Source organism: Octodon degus, unplaced genomic scaffold (assembly GCF_000260255.1).
Source record: "Octodon degus isolate 3935 unplaced genomic scaffold, OctDeg1.0 scaffold00227, whole genome shotgun sequence".
NCBI classification, from domain to species: Eukaryota; Metazoa; Chordata; class Mammalia; order Rodentia; family Octodontidae; genus Octodon; species Octodon degus.
Window position 1 is genome coordinate 1,191,279 of NW_004524803.1, and position 17,424 is coordinate 1,208,702.

General features: G+C 41.9%; 1 protein-coding gene and 1 long non-coding RNA gene across 2 annotated transcripts in view; one reads left to right on the plus strand and one right to left on the minus strand.

Annotated features, from left to right (window-relative positions):
- Slc10a7 (solute carrier family 10 member 7) overlaps positions 1-13,858 on the plus strand; it is a 321,845-nt gene extending 307,987 nt beyond the window's left edge. Inside the window, exons 14-15 of the mRNA XM_004645437.2 lie at positions 8,961-9,106; positions 11,377-13,858. Of these exons, the coding sequence (XP_004645494.1) occupies positions 8,961-9,106; positions 11,377-11,406 (176 nt within the window). The 3' untranslated portion in view covers positions 11,407-13,858. The remainder of the gene's footprint in view (positions 1-8,960; positions 9,107-11,376) is intronic.
- The window catches only part of LOC111813812, an 11,358-nt gene continuing 6,176 nt past the window's right edge, over positions 12,243-17,424 (minus strand). Inside the window, exon 2 of the long non-coding RNA XR_002818971.1 lies at positions 12,243-12,887. This is a non-coding gene — a long non-coding RNA (uncharacterized LOC111813812). The remainder of the gene's footprint in view (positions 12,888-17,424) is intronic.

The following is a 17,424-nucleotide window of genomic DNA, read 5'->3' on the forward strand; positions in this document are numbered from 1 at the left end:
AAGCACCATTTCCTTTTCAGACCATCTTGCATAAACATTATTTTCCTCCCGTTTTCACCCTGTATTATCCCATGATACTATAATCAAGCACTCCTAGTCCTGGGTTCTGAGGAGACTTACAATTACCCTTTCCGTCGCAAAGCTGGTAAAGAGCAGACTGTGGGGGCAGCCAGGCTGTGTTCACATTCCAGCTGCATCCTGTTTTTGGCTGTGTGCCGCCAGGCGCAAATGTTTTACTTTTCCACTGCCTCCATTTTCTCATTTGTAAAAGGAGAATAATGCTGGTCACTTTCCCCGCATGGTGGATGGGGACTAAATGAGCTGATTCTTGGACACTCTCAGAATAGTGCCTGCTACATAGGAGCAGTGCATAAATATTTGCCACAATCTCCATCCTGCCTGACCAGCAACCAACAAACAGCAAAACTCTCCACAACTACAGCCTCCCATGTACGGTGTGCTTAGTGAAAGACTAAAACACAAATACTGTTCTCTTTTTTCCTAAGGGTCTTAATTACTGAAAGATTGTTTTTTTTTTCCTTCGTGATCGTCTTAGCCATCTAGTTTATAACATTCTATTTGTGACTTTTCCTCCTTTTCCATTTTTTTTTCTGAATAAAAGAATCATTTGTATTTCCCTTTGAAAGATGAAGGAAAAATAAACCTTGCAGGAAAATTTTACGTAAACATCTGTTTAGCAGCACTTGATAGTTCCTGCATAGCCTTACAAGAAAGATGGGTTTAAAGTCTTCCTAGTTGGAGAGGGAGAAGCACCTGGAGGACAGTCCCAAGACTCCCTAGGAATCCAAGCCTTTGGGAACAGCAAAGCGCCTGGACCCAGTTGCCTGCAGTATGTTCAGCTGACACCTCCTATGTGGATTTTAAAGTGTCCCCTTCACTCTCGGGTCACCTACAGAGATCACCATATAACATCTTCCCAGCTGCAAGGGGTGGAAGTAAGAATTCCCTCTTTGCATGTCTGTTACACTGGCACGAGATCGCCCTGTTTTCCTGCCACAGGTTCAGGTGTTTGGTCTTGCTAGAGCTGCTGCCAATGGTTTTGTGTCCAGTAATTTGGAAATGCTCCATCTTCGTGGATTCAGTGAACCCAATCCTGGGACATTGACCCCATCCCCAGAGAGTTCTAATTATTTAGCATTTGGTCTGCATTTCATCTTCGATGACTCTTTGTATAAAAAGAATGAAAATGTATTCTTCTGTGTCTCATAAAGCAACAGTAGAGGGCTCAGTGCTGTGGTAAGTTATACCAAAGGTAACGTGGCAGGAGTTTTCAGTTAAAGATGGAATGCTAAGAAGAAAAGGAATGCAAATAAGATGTAAATCATTGATATTACACTAAAATACTAGAGAGAATTGGGGTAGATAAACAGCCACTTACATGGGAGAGGGGATTCATGTGGGGCAGGTGATCTGTGACTTCCTGTGCCACTTCAAGGGGCTCAACATAAAGTTCACCTGGACAGCTTCTAGAACCATCCAGAAGGTTTGGTGGGATCTTGCATAACCAGGGCAGTAACCAAAATGGAATTCTGGGGATCATGATTTCTAAACATCTCCTTAAAATGCAAACCTGACTGACAGCAAGCCAAGCCATATCCATCAACCTTGAAGTAGTAATTGGCCTTTCTTTTTACACCTAAAAAAAAAAAAAAATAGAATAACAAATTGCTTGAAGAACCCATTTTGCCCAATCACTTTTTTCCAGGACAGCAGTGCTATATTTTCTCTACCCTGTGCCATAATTTTGTTACAGGTGGAACCTGCTACTCACCTAGCTTTGGCATGGTGCCCCCCATCTTCTCTCCTGGGCATCAGAGGGTGAAGATAGACTCATTGCAGGCAAGGGGTTTTGTCCACATATTCACTGCACCCAGGAGAGTATCTAATACATAATGGGTGAGTGTATAGTTAATGAATTATCTATACAGCAGATGTGGAATCTGATTTATTTCACCTACTTTTTATTTCAAACAAGCCTTTAAAGTAGGTCTGTTTTAGAGATGTGAAAACTAAGTTCAGATAATTTGTTCAGTTGCTATCCATAGATAGTAAAAAGTGCACATGCGCCAGGCTTCTTAGTGCTTCCCTGCATAGCTTCATCCCATAGCCATTTCTATTATAAAAAGCTAGCTTGATTACAATAATCCTGAGAGCCTTTTCTAACCAAATTTTAAAATCGTGGCCGTACCTTCTCATGGCATCATTTCATGCCCTGGAAGCTGCATATAATTGCCTGTTTGCTTAATGTTGAGAATAACAGTGCCTCTGAACTTGACTTTCTGTGACTATTCCGTCTCTGGAAAGAGTGTGTGTCCACACACATGCGTGGTAGGAAAGGGGACATAGAAGTCATGTTTAGTGATGTCCACAAAGAGCAGCTGAGGTTCTCGGACAGCAGCTGCCGTACTGCACTATATTCCCACTGAAGAACCTCAGACCATCCAGCCTGATGAATTTCAAAGGCAAACATGAGCTTTTCTGAGAGATTCCCTGAGGAGGAAGAGAGAATTCAAGTAACAATGGGTAGGACATTTGGATGGTAAACTTATGGATGTTTCTAACTAAGAACAAACTAAACAAAAGTAGGAAATCACCATGACAACTTGCAAGAGAAGCAGCTAAATTCCAGATTAGCCAGCAGCTCCCTCCAGAACTCAGTGAAACTCTGAGAAAGTGTTTAAATGGAAAACAAGTCATGTGAATTCAGGCGAATGAATTCTTTGAAAGACAGGAAGTGATCCAGGTGATTGGAGTATACTATCTCTCAGCTGAGTAGGAAAGTCGGTGTAAAATTAGACTTCAAAAGACAGAGTGTTTTTCAATATATTTCCTCTTGGCCCACATATTCCATACTGATTTCAAACTGAGTGTTGTTGGTCCGTCCAATTTCTTCGCTTCCTGCCATATCAAATATACTTTTTCCTTATGAAAAACATCCATACCTTTCCCAGAAGGGTGTGTATGAGTACACCCTCTTTAAAGTCTCATGTAGGAACTACTGTTTTGTTCTAAATTCTGTCTTTCAGCACAGGAGACTTTAGCACTTACTCTAACAATGAATCATTTATGTATGCAGCACTGACCTTGTGCTTCACTGTTGCGGTTTTAGAAAGATATACCTACATTCAAGGGAAACCAAGATTAGACAAGAAAAAACAATGGCAACTTAAATCGACTGCTAAATTATGGAAGAATGTTGTGATTCTTCAAGGGACAAAGAAGGGGCTTAGCTTCTACAATGACAAGAAAATGGTAGGCCTGCACCAGTGACAGCAATTGTCCTTGCAAAGTTTGATTTAAAGGAGTTAATTTAGCAATTGAGTACTGTTGGGGAACAGTTCTGCCTCTGCCATCTACCAGATGTCTGAGTTGGGCAAGTTGCTGAAACTGCCCTAAACCTCAGTTTCCTGAGCTTCCAGTGTGAAAATTGCCACCTACTTCACAGGGTTATTTACATGATGAACACAATACTGGAAGCTGAACATACATGCACTAATGCTTATGAAATGGTGGTAGCAGTAATGATTTCACTAGAGTTGAAGAGGTGGGGAATTTGATGAATGGGTCTAGAGAGTCACTGCAATTCTTGAGCAAGGTATGCCTTTAATTAATGTGGGCTTGGGGAAGATTAATCTGGCTATGCTTTGTAGGATTGATGAGGCAAAAAGTCTGAAGACAGAGTCATATGAGGAGCCCAAAAGTGTGATTTTGGCTTGATTTTTATAAAGAACTGAATTAGGAAGACAGCAGTGAAAACTGAGGGAAAAGAGAAATGAAGAAAAAGATTCTACAAGTTCAATGACTTGATCTAAATGTGTGAAGGCAAAAGAGTTTGTCACAGATTTGTCTCAAGCATTGAGTTGTGGAAACTTAGTAAGCCCCTGACAGCAGAGTTTGCTCACCCAGAGAACTGTAGAAAGCTGAAAGCTGATGTGACCAGTGATACATGGACCTTGTCTGTGTTCTTACATCCCAGTAACTAGCATACTGACTGACAGGAGAGGCCCAAGAAGCATTGCTTGAATGAATGAATTACTAGGATCATTGTGCACCATCAAGTACTGTAAGTAAGCTCTGAACAGTCGTGTCAGGTGGATAATTGTATAGTGAACAATAGGCCAAACTTCAGTGACAGGTAAATAAAAGTCCATATTTAATCTAGGAAGAAAAATATTTTTTCTCAAGAAAAAATTAAGAACTGTCCATCCAACAGAAAGCAGTTACTGTTGAAACTTGAACACGGATGCAAAGGGAATTTTCTAATTCAGAGAACATAAAATAAACATATTTAAAATGCGGGTCGGGGGGCTTGTTCTTGTATGTATTGTTTAATCATCTCCATCCTGGGTATAGGATAAAAGAAAATCCTTACTTGCTTGTTAGAAGAAGAAAGCTCGTACTTGAAGTTCCTACTTGGCAGATGTCAGTTGAAAGCTCTGCTTATGGAATATGCTGCAGTGTCAAACTCTGTTGGATAATTTTAGACAAATGTGTCATGTGTGACATGGAAATATGGCATGCTGTACATTAGTGATTTCCCAAGTGTTTGGATCAGGTAGTAATGTGCTGAGAAAGTGCTCTTCATCTATCCACTTGGTGTACTTGTAGAGCAGTGGGGAAATGCTTTTGGTGGAAATTACTTTAGTCAGAAAAAGAATCCATTTACAATGTGTGCCTTCTAACATCTTTCAGACAATGCATTGTATTAAAGAGGCATTTTTTGATTAATGTTTTATAAACATTTTTCAGCATGACAGCTTAAAGTCCCTGTAAAATTGTAAATGTGTGCATAGTGTTCACTTCCATAAAGTCAAATGCCATCTCATAAAGTCTCGTTGAATCCTGTCAACCATGGTGACACAGAATCAGTACCTGGGAGCATTAAAATTAATTTCCTTCATTTATATTACTGCAGTGATAGCAAGATGAAAAGAATCCTATATTTAAATTTTGCTCTAAAAAGAAAACTCTTTCTAGTAAGTTTGTTTGGGCTTTTAAATTATTGCTATTTTTCCTAATTAATGAGTGTAGTAAAAATGGAGTAATAGACAACATACTGACTTTATGATGGGACCTGGAAAAACTACATATTCTGTTCATTCAGCACACTCCTTTTGAGCACCAACTGTATGCACAAAGATAAATAAGAGTTGCTAGCACCAAAGCTTACAGCTTGGACTGGGAGATAGCTCAGTGGCATAAGTGCCTCCTGGCAAGCACAAGGTCCTGAGTTCGATCCCTGATACTGCATGCCATGAGTCTGAACTGTGTAGAGAGAACCTATATCCAAAAAAAATAGTAATAATTAAAAATAAAAATACATTAAAGTTTACAGCTTGGTGCAGGAAACTCCAAGATACTGGTTATAGCAGCTGCAGTGAACTCAAAGACCTGGTCAGCATGCGTGGAAAGCAGCTGCAGGCCAGCCATGACCTCTTAGCATGGCTTCCTAGAGGAATCAGCCCAAGAACTGAGGGCTAAAGGACACAAGGAAAACAGTGACTGTTGAGCATCCTGAGCAGGGGGTGCAGAGGTGCAAGAGCCAAGAGGTGAGGCAGGTTGTGGGCAGTGTGGATGGAAGAGAAGTCAAGTGCTCATCGTGGCTATAGTGCAGATGTTAGCAGGAGGAAGGAAAGAGTCGGGGCCAGACCACGAAGTCCTTGTATGCCACCGTGTCGTAAACTCCTGAATGATTTGATGTCAGATTCGCGCTTCAGGGTATTCACTCCAGTGGTAGAGTGGAAGACAACTCAGATGGGCAAACCCAAAAGTGGAGCACCTGGTTTGGGGACAGTATGGTAGATGCAACCAAGAGCAGATGGTGCCCTGCAGGAAGGTATGGGGACAGAGGTGTGAGTGCGCTAATGTGCCCAGGAGCCACTTAATCAGATTGTTTTGCTTTTCCATGACTGACAAAATGCCTAAAATAATCATGAAAATAATCCAGGCACATAAAGTGGTGAAGAGAAACTCCTGTTTAATTTGACAAATGTCCACACAGCTACAAGTCATCTCAGATCCTCTCTCCTTTTCAGGGAAGGCAAATGATTATAAATAGCAAAATAGGGAAGAGGCCACCAGGGTCTGTCAGGAAAATAGAATCTACCTTTTTGATACAGGGCATTAACTGTTGTTATTGGAAAACTGGAAAGTGAGAGGAGGAAATGCAAGAGTAGTGTCTGCAGAAAGAGCCTGGAGCTGGGGAACATGCGAGGGGTATACTGGCAGGCAGGGTCCAGCTCTCTGAGGAGGATCACTGGTGCTGGGGACTCAGGCTGCTGCTGGTAGGAAGAACCGCGCCCTCCCCTGCCTTCTGTTTCTCTCACCCCCATTGGCAGAACCTTGCAGAGGGACAGCTGGCCAGGAGGAATAAGGGTCCCAGTGTCCCAGGGAACAAAGATGTGTTCAAAGATGAGAAAGAAGTGCTGACACATGCCAGAAGAGAGTGTCAGGCAGTTGGTGTTAGGTCCAAAGAAGGGAGAGCACAGGGTACACTAGAAGCTTCCTGAAGGCCAATGCGCTGTTGTGTGTGAATCCGTGACTTCGTGGCATTTTGGGGGCAGCCTGACAGTCACCTCACATTTTGCCCAGCTGGAGGCTCAGAACATGGTCACACAGGGAGAAGGAGCTCTCAGAGGACTGCTGGCCTCGGGAGCAGGTTGCTGAAGACCTTCCCTAACTGCAGTGCCTAGCCTCCTCGGTCCAGAAGTGACCTTGCCCAAAGCAGGCACCAGGAATTGCCAAGCACCTGTGGAGCTTTGGATGCCCCTGGGGAAGGTTGCCTGACCACTGGGCTCTTGAGCACCTCAGCAGAAGGGCAAATGCAGTGGTTTTCACAGACCTCTGGGGGTTATTGTGAGGAGCAAATTGGTCAGTATGGACAAACACTTAACAGAACAGGACGCCACAAGCACTTGGTACATAATGACCATGATTATCACCACTGCTGTCTTTGCTGTCTGATTTATCACATGAAGGTGACTTTCTGGTGTAGCTCACATTTAGACATCTTGTTTATTTTTCAGTGGCTTCTTGGTTTACCTGTTGTAGCAGCAGAACCTGGCACTGCCTATGGCTTCACTTTGGAGTCCACTGGAGGTAGTAGAGAGTGACAGCCCAGATTCCTAGCCACAAACAGGGAACTCTGGTTATTTAGTCAGCAGCAATGATCTTTGAATTTATGGTCCAGAAGCCATTGTAAGACTATTTTCAGGAGCTGGGGAGATGGCTCAGTGGAATAAGCGCTTCCCTGGCAAGCGCAAGGGCCTGAGTTCAATCCCCAGTTCCACCAAAAACAACAACTGGGAAAAAAAAAAAAAAAGACTATTTTCAGGGACAAAATATCCCCATATTTCTTGTTCCCTTTAGTTTCCTTTTTACCATGTCCCACCTCCTGCACCGAATTTCTTAGCATTATCCCTTAGGGACAAGAAGTGAATAATTTTTTTGGAAATGGGAGTAAATTCAGGTCTTAATGTTTTCCCATTATAATAACTGCCGAACACTTTAGCATCAGATGCTGCTTTTTAATAAGTGGGTTTTTACAGCTTTTTATTGTTTAAAAAAAAAGAGGGAACTTTTCATCTGGTTAGTTTTTTAAAATATACATTGGTGTGAAGACAGAAATTGTGCAGAAAATCTCAACCTACTTTGGAAGCTCTAAGAGAGCGTTTACGTTGAGAAGGGTTAAGTGTTTTCAGTTTATGGCAATGATATGTGGGGCTGTGAAAAAGAAAGCAGCCATGAAATACATTTTTGCATAAAGGTTTGAAATTTATTACATGGTAAAAATAATTGGAAGAGCTGAGCCTTTCTCATTGTGTTATAATAAAAGGTTATTTATGCACCCTCATCATGCATATCAGGAGCTCTGGTCCTTTGCAGGGGGTGTTCTTAGGGAAACACAAAGGGAACCAAGCCATTAAAGCCATTCACCGGAAAGGCTGACAGTGTACACAGCACTTCTGAGGACCCGGGCCATATTAAAACAATTGGTAATAACAGTTAAACTACTATAGAAGCTCAAGAGCTATGTTCTCCGGCAGCTGCTTGTGAAAACTATGCACACCCTGCCCTTTTATAATAAGTTGGTAGACTCACAAGATACTGCTCATTTATTTGGTTTCCATCAACACTTGACTGTGGAATTTAAACATTCAGAACTAATTTTACAATTCACCTGCCATATACAAATTGTATGAGCCTTGCTTGGTGATTATATAGCACTTTGAGGTCCTTGATCAGAAGAGAATGTGCAGGGTTGGAGTTTGCTTAGTGATGCAGATGCTGTGCTTAGCATACTTGAGACCCTGGATCCAGTCCCCAGCACAGACAATGGGGGAGAGAGCAGACAGAGACAGAGAGACAGACAGACAATGGATGGATGGGTGGATGGAAGGATGGATGGATGGATGGATGGATGGATGGATGGATGTGCAAAGATTATATTAGTGTGTATGTGGCTAAAGCACTTGGAGCAGTGTGCATCATGATATCTTCTCATATCTTTTCAACTCCTGAAAGTGAGCTTTGAGACTTGAAAATTTTACTACACTGGCCTCCCCAAAAACCAACAGGCTGTCTCATCACTGCGTGAGAAGAGATCCATCTTTAGCTTCTATTACCGGTATTTTTCCGCCTTCGTAAAGCACTTCACTGCACAGCCTCCCCTCCTCCCCTGGATAGAGAGGCAGAGTTATGGTGCTCTCAAATCCTGGCTACCTTTTTGCCTGTGTCTGTTCCAGATTGAGCTTATAGGCTCATGTATTGAAAGGAAGAATTTGTTGACTTATTAGAGACATTCCCATTGCAGTTCTGTGCATTCACACAGGGAAATGCGGTAATAACCTGTTCCAAAGTTCTGGTTTTAATGGAGCATGTCTTTAACTTGATGACAGCCTGAATTTGCCTCTGGGTTTTCTCTTTTCTTTGTTCATCAGGAATTCCCATGCTGAAGATCGTGTTTGCAGGACATGAGCATCTCTCGCTAATCTCTGTGCCCCTGCTCATCTATCACCCAGCTCAGATCCTCCTGGGGAGCGTGCTGGTGCCAACAATAAAGTCTTGGATGGTATCGAGGCAGAAGGTGAGATCTAGAAAGACCTTTCTTGGGTCCAGATGACATTGAGATGTTGTTCCTGGATCTGAACCCTTTACACTCTAACTGTTGCTAGCACGTCATTATTCCTGAGTGCGTATTTTCTTAACTAAATGCCGTAGCAGTAGTACATGGATGCATTTCAGTTTGAACAGAAGGATTGAATGTTAAATGTTTTAAATTAATATGAAAAGCAACTAAAGTTGTAGCTTTTAAGTTTTCTTCTTAATTTTCTCATATTGGAGGTTATATTTCACGGGGTGGGTTGGTACTACTGCCTTCTTGTACACACCATCTCTGTCCCACTACCTCTTTCATCTGTGTCCTGATTTCATGCGCCTTTTGAATGTGTTCGAACCTAGACTTATCTAGAGTGTTTACTTCAATTTTAATTTTCAAGACATATAATTTCTTTATGCAGTAAAACTGTGTTTGAGTATTGAGTATTAAGTTGAATAGCAAAAGAGCCCACACATTGCTTTCTCCACACTGGCAGAGTAATTTATTACACGTTGGATCTCTGTGGATTTCTGTTGCTAAATTACCAACCAAAGCAAAGCAAGCCAGTGTGATGCAAAGAAGCTGAGATGATAGAGCATGGTGGCACCGTGGGAGCTGGCTCCCTCCCAGGAGCTTGGACTAACCAGCACTCACACTTTTCTGCACATGAGGCAGTGACTGTTATCAGGAGGTGTGTGGGAAGAGGAAAACTTGTGACAAGGCACCGTGTATCATGTCCTGGTGTCCAGCACACATGGGCCACCCTGTGATCCCGCTGAGCTAGTGCTATCTTCACCTGGTTCTGAGGATGGACCTGACCCAGCTCCCTGGGCCAGTGCTTACCTCCAGTGATGTTCAAAGCAAACTCTGCCCTCCCCATTTTACAGATTAGGAAGTGAGCTCAGAGAGTTGAGCGATTTGCCTACGGTTCTGTGCATGGCTTAGCTGGTGCTGGGTTTAGGACTTAGGAATGCTGTTTATTTGATGAGTTCACCTCTTTCCCCAACACTGTAATGATACACTAGACATAAACACTATCCGTAGAGAGCTCATGTAGGGCTCCAGGATTCTACTTAAAAGGTTTAACCAATCTGGTATATTCACTCATCCAGTTATCAAACAAAACTTTAGCGATTCCTTTTCTATATCGGGTTTCACTCCACACTCTGAGCTTTGTACTCAGAGTTAGCAGAAGAGTGGTTTGGCATCATCTTTTTTCTTTATTGTTCATCTACTTGAAAACTCTCGCTTATATGTACCCTTAACGTTTATCAACATGTATGTGTTTTGCCACTCAGAATTAATAAATTTTCACGAAGGATGGAAAAACTTTGAAAATGCTGTTGCTCCTGTCAACAATAAGCAGTCATAGTGAACAGCAAATGAAGCACCTTTTTTCTTTTAGATGATTCAGAGCTCTGAAATTTATTCTTCAGAGTAACAGAAGTGTTTCCAGAAGGGAGATTAAGTTGGACAATACTGTTCATTTTCTCTTTGCATAGTCTAACTTAGAATAATCAAGAAGGCTGGAATTTCTGACCACTGGAATGAATCCACAGAGTCTATCCATGTACTGTCAGTGGTTACCTTCTCTGCTTTGCAGACAATAATGGGACCCATGACCACCATCTAAAGCAGCATAGAACTACATGAGTAGCAGGACAGGCTGGGGAAAAAGACAAAGTCTGCTGGCCAGGGAGGTGGATAGATCAATCTGTGTCCAGAGGTTTGGATCATTGATGATAATCCAAATACTGCATCTCTGTGGTCACATAATGCATCTCTGTGGGCATGTTAGTCAGGTTATTACAGCAAATGCCTAAGATAACCTACTTATAAAAAGTTGACTTGGCTTACAATTTGGGAAGTTGCCTCCATAATCAGTTGGTCCTGTTGCTTTGTCACCCAACAACAGATGGTGACAGCATATAGTGGATCAGAACCACTAACCCATGGCTGGAGAGCAAAAACAGAGAAAGCAGAAGAGAGCAAGATTGCACAGTCCCCTTTGAGAGTTCCATCCCACAGACCAAACACCCCACTAGAGCTGTGGAAAGGTTCCGCCACCTCCCAACAGCACCAGGCTAGGCACTCTGCCTTCTTAATTCATGGGTCTTTGGAGAAGATTCCAGATCCTAACTCACACTGGGCCTCTTCATCCTCCCTGAAGTGCGGAATCTCTGGTATTAACCAGTGCTTTCTCTCTGCTCCCAGACACTGCATAACTCTGAATGACTGTTTGCCTTCCTTTCTTACAGGGAGTGAAGCTGACACGGCCAACAGTATAACAAGGGAGGCGCACTTCCTATAGCTGTGTACATCTGTACAGGATTGTACATAACACACTGTTCAGAAGACTTGTACTTGTGAATGTTGCTTCGATGCATATTTTTATTTTTTTACGGAAAAATACGATGTACCCGTTTTAAGTGCCTTAAAGTATATTCAACAAAAGCGTTATTTCCAAAATATTCTCTGTTGGTTACTGCTACGGGTGGTACAGTATTTTGCAGTTAATTTCTCTTTTTCCAATGCAGAAAACAGTCCTAAGAAGGACCAAAAACTACTGTACCTTCCCTGTGTCACCTTTTGTGCAGTACAACTCTGTGATAGTTACTGTAATGTTTGAAATGAGGTCACACCATCAGGAAAAATGCCCTTCTGATGACAGTGAAAGTTTCCAAAGTTTCTTCATACATACTTTGATTCACTGTGTGATTCTTTTTTCTACAACTGTGACATGCCTCTTCCTTATCAACTCAGCAGGGGTCATGGATCGACTAGATGCTGAAAAGCGTAAGATATCGCTGCATTCCTTTGCATCGTTTTTTTTTTTTTTTCTTAGACATTCCTTCAAATAGTTTCCACACAGAAATTCTTCAGTCCTATCATAAGAAATTGTGGTGTTGTGTCTTAAATTTATTATAAGCTGCTTCAAAGGAAGGGCCTGATGTTTGAGTTATGAGTGAAATAAGGATGTGAAGTTTTGAGGTAAACTAAGGAATTTGGTTTCCAGGGTTTTTAATAATATCTCAGTATGTTTTTACTGTTTCTTCTGTAATTTCTTTCTTACCTGTCTCCTACCACACTTGCACTCATAATCACCAAACGTGAGACACACAAAAAATGTTACAGTCAGTTTAAGAACAGCAGCAATTAATGATGGATTCTAGTCACATTCCACAACTGACACTATTCTTCTGTTGTTCCTCTGTTACACAGATGTGCTGAACACGTTCCAAATCTCCCCTCTGGTGAGAACAGCCTGTTACATTTTTGAATTAAGCACACTTAAGAATTTGAGACCATTTTTTTCATAGATTTGATAAATGTTTGCAGCAGTCTTTAAAATGTTAAAAATCACAGTGCACTTATGAATAAACAAAAATAGAGGGACCATGAATGCAGGCAACTGTGACACAAACTCACTCTGTCTAGCCAGATGGGAAGAAAAACTGGCTCAAAAAAAGACAAGACCATTCATTAACCAGAATACAAGTGTAATTTGTCCCCAGTGGGGCATCTGCTTTCTTCTAAAGAAGTCTCCAATATTTGCTTTTACTGTGGCTGGAAGAATGTTCACTGGTCCCAAGAAGAGAATAAAGCAATATATTGGATCAAGGGAACACTTTTTCTGTGTTTTCTGCCATCCCATGTCTTCCTCTCTCATGTCCTTTCCTGATTTGACACATGCAGCGGCATCCTGGGCATCGCTGAGGCCACGCTGTATCCTCAGTATCTGTCATTGTTGTCGGCACTGTTGCTACGCCTGTAACAGAAAATCACTGCTTCAGAACTTCTTATCAGTAGTGTGAGTTTATGTTAGTGTTACCACTGGGTCTCATTTTGTGTTACTTTCAACACATTTCTGTGTCACTGAACCACATCATTTTCACAAGAGTACTAAGGTTAGTACCAAAACGTGAAAAATCCTGCCCTAAACAGGCTGTAATATACAAGTGTTGAGAATTACAGTGTGTAAACCTGCAGCTATTTTGCTTTATATTTTTATGCTTGTCTATAGAACACAGAAAAAAGTTTTCATGTTTTGTTCCTACAGGCTTGAGTCTGTCTGTCCAAACTGTCATAAAAACCCTTCTCTGTTTTTATTTGAATACTGATTTTCTTTTCAACTTATCTACCTCTCTTGTCTAACACCTAGAGTAGGTGTGGTATGGGATAAATTTCAACTGAAAATGCTACGGTAACATCCTGTCTTTTGCTTTAATATGTTTTATTTTCAAATAATCTTTATGTGGTGCATTTTGGTGGCTTTCGTGATGTTTATGGCTTTTTTTTTAACACAAATGGTATAGCATATTTTTCCATAAGGAACAAGAAATAAAATTTATTTTTAATTCATCTTTATTAGGATTTAATTACTCAGATCTTAAAATATTTTCATGTTTATGCACTGTCAAGCTGTTCACATTTGCTTTGTTCAAGTGTATTTATAAAAGAAATAAATTATGTTTACTCATTTTCCACCTAGATTTTTTTAAGTTTGTTATGAAGTTTGATTTTTTTAAAGGGATAATAATGTTGATCTTTAATACATCGTAAGTTTTAAAAGTTTTGTTTTTTAAAATGCTTCCCTATTGATTAAAATTAACATATCTCTGGTGATGTTCAGTGTTTATGCTAAATACCAAATGTTTTCAAAAGGATGGATAAGTAATGAAGTAGATTATTTATGATGAATGGAAGAGGAAAATCATTCTATGATTAAACAAAGAAATTCTGAAGAAATCACAAGAGAATCTGTGGCTTATTTTTAACCTAATTTCAGACTCATTATGCCTTCCAGGTATTCCAAGACTTCCTGTTAAATCATTGGTGGAAAAACAGATATAAAATTCTCGTCTCCCAGATATCCAGACCTCCCCTGTGGTATGACGTTAAAATCCAGACATAGCCCTTGCTTTTCATTAGAACTTTTTTTTGCATCAGAGTTGAGGACCAATAGAAAAACACAAATTTTTAGCTGCCCTTGCTATATTTTTGAACAAAAAGAAAAAATTGTCCATGTACCTTACCCAAACTCAGTGTCTCACTGATGAGAAAGTTACCTTGTGTAGAATTTCATACCTTTGTGCGCTCACTTTTTTCAGACAGGTCTCAGCAGTTCAGGCTGTCCCTGCACTTTATACATAGCCCACATGGACCTCAAGCTCCCAGAGAGCCTCCTGCCTCAACCTCCTGAGTGCTCTTACAGGCGTGCGCAGCCAAGCCCAGAACCCTCATGCTCTTGTCTTTGCTGTCTGATAGAATTGTCACCTCCCTTGGGAGGCTTCCTTGGCTTCTCAGCCACAGCTGGACTTGGTCCTCAGCTTACCTAAAACCTGGATGACCTCACCATTAGTGTATGTTTCTAGATCCTTTCCTGTGTTGTTCAACACTGTTCTTTTTGGCTCCACAGGATGCCAGGCTTTGAGTAACAGGAAAAAAAAATCTACAAAAAATATTTTCCAACCTGTGATCTTAATAGGTGGGATGTGAACCTTCAAAGTTATGAGAGCTTTTCTCTCCCTAAAGATCATTACTAATTTATAAGAAAAATGGACCTTTTTTTTTATTAACTTTCCTATCTTGAATAAAACCATGATGCTGGCTGGTGCTGCTCATAGAAATGCATCGCTTCCTACCCGTGCAAATAGGAATTCTCCAAGGCAAGAGTGTGAGTAGGTGTGCAGACAGCTTTCATCCCGTGTGCTTTGGTAGCAGGATAAACCTCCATCTGATTCGTTAGCTCTGAATGAGTGAGGACATTATTTACATGAAAAAATAGAGGAAATTCTAATGCTATAAAAACTAGACAAAAAATTAGCAGCATCCTCATCAGATTATGTCCCATATAAAGAATATACAAAAATCTGTACAAGACTGTTTTCTTTTTCACAAATCTTGTTTACACTTAAGACAGTCTTTCTCAAACGCAAGTAGAACTCTAACCTTGTTTAAAGCAGAAAGAAAATTCCCACAGACCCTAGAGTGCTTATCTTCCAGCTCCTTTATGAGGAGCTCTGTCTTGAACACTAAGTGGTGTCACTGTGAAGGTCGGCTAGTCCCTGGTGACTGTCAAGGGCACTGAACTCACAGCCCATCAAGCAGTCACCCAGGAGAAGCTGTGGGCATCCTAACCTGGCCTGGCTGCACCCCCAGTCTGCTGCCTACAGTGCCTTCTACCCTCGCAGAGTGCAGTGCAGCTCCCAGCACCTTCCAGTACCTCTGGAGGAGCCCAGACCACTGAACGCCTTGCGGGGACAAGCTTAAGCCTGACAGCAGTCACAGACCCTGAAATTCCCACTGGCCCTCCTTCCCCATTGGCTCCGCCCACTGCCTCCTGCTGGTGCTTCCTCTGCTCTCCCCCTTCTCCTTTGTTCAGGCCCCAACTCTGTGAACAGCTATCTCAGGTGCCCTCTCTGACTTTTCGGATAGGCCCCAAGGCCTCTGGGCAGCAGCTGTGGGAAGCCCCAAGAAGTCCTCTTCCCTTGACGGCTATGCAAGCTGACAGAAGCTTCCAAATTTTCATTTTCCTCCTCTTTTGACTGCCTTCCTGCCTTGAACTGGGCATTGGGATGAGTCAGTAGGAGGATTCATGTGCACCCTGGACAACATGTGCACCCCGGACAACATGCATCTCAGAGGCAGGAAGGGGGAAAAAGGGTGCTTGCTATTTCAAAGAGGGTACTTCCTATTTTTAGGAAACAAAGTGAAGAATAAAAATAGATTACTTCATGGGAGAATAAATGAAAATGGATAAGAAGCAAATTTCAAAACATGAATCAGGGAGTGATGCTTTTAAATGAGATAGTATTTTTCACTTATGAGATTAACGAGTAGTAAAAAAATTTAGTAATTACCAAACACAAGTGTGGGACAGGTCACTCATGCCCTGCTAGTGGTAGCCTAAATGAGATGGCATTTGGAGGGAGGGAGCTCTTTACCCAGCCATGTCATCAAAAGTTTTATTTTATTTTATTTTCATCAAAAGTTTTAAATGTGTGTTCTTCCACCTGCTTCTTTTGTTTCTGGAATCTACCTGAAGAAATGGATGAAGACACAAGGATCCACTGAGAACATTTTCAGAGCAAGGATGAGTCTGAAAACCCCAACCACGTTCCCTAAAGGTTTAAATATTGAACAGTGTGTTCTCATAGAACATTTTTGTGCCACTAAAAGGAATAAGAACAGGTCACCTTGTACTCACATGTTGTGCAGTAGGAGGAAAAGGCAGAGCTCAGGAAAAATAGGCACGCACTTAATCCTGTTCCACAGATGAGCAAATTGAGTCAGTGTCTTAAGAGGCTGCCTCAAGGCCACAAAACCAAGTGGGTGGGCTTGAGCTGCCATTAGACTCTCTTACAGCAGGCACTCCTAGGAAGCAGGAACAAAAAGGAAGACTTTCATCTTACTTTTACCTCAGCCCTCCTGTGGAGAGTTCTACTAAGCCCAGAACACTCACTGGCGCTGTTTTGCCACTTCTGGAGAGAATCCCGTAATTCACATGGGCTGTGGCACATTTGCCAAGAAAACATCCTTTGCCAGAGCAAGATAAATCCTCTAAGCACAGCCTAGGCGAGTGAAGGCAAGACTAGAGGATGGGAGTCCTACAAATTGAGAAGTGTAGGCAGCTGAGAAAGGGGAGTCTGGGAAGTCCAAGGACGAGGGGAGGAAGAAGAGGGGCGGGAAGGAGAGAGGAAGAGGGCCCAGGACAGTGTGGAGGCTGGAAGACACACCCAAGCCGAGCGGCCTGTGCAAGCCCTGGGTTCAACCCCCAGCACCTCGGGAAAGATGAAGAGACATCCAGGAAAAAGGTCCGATGGCAAATGAGCACCAACCTTTAAAGATGGGAACTAAATGTATTCACACACCTGCAGCCTGCAGGGAAGTGCCTAGCCGCCTGGGGGAGTGGAGGCCACGCAGTGCTGGTAGTGGTTGCTGCCATCAACACTCAATGTTCTTTTTTCAAAGATTCACACTTTTTGCAGTTCCTCTGTGTTCCTTATCTGCCCTCAAAAAACAACCTTTAGGGTCGTTCTGAAGCAGCGGCCTGGGAAGGAGACAAGGGCATGTTTGTGTAACGTCATGCCTTTCTTTGATGTGCAGAAAAGACTGGGCATTAATTTAGATCATCACATGATGATCCAAGGTTCTGAACAGCCCTACAGAATTGCTTCTCGATGCCATGCTTTTGAGAAAAAATGGCTAGAATGTGCACATGGAATTGGTGCTACCCAGGTGAATAAAGAGTACAAGATAGAATATGATGATTTGGTAGAGTGTTTAGTTCGGCAGAAAACCAT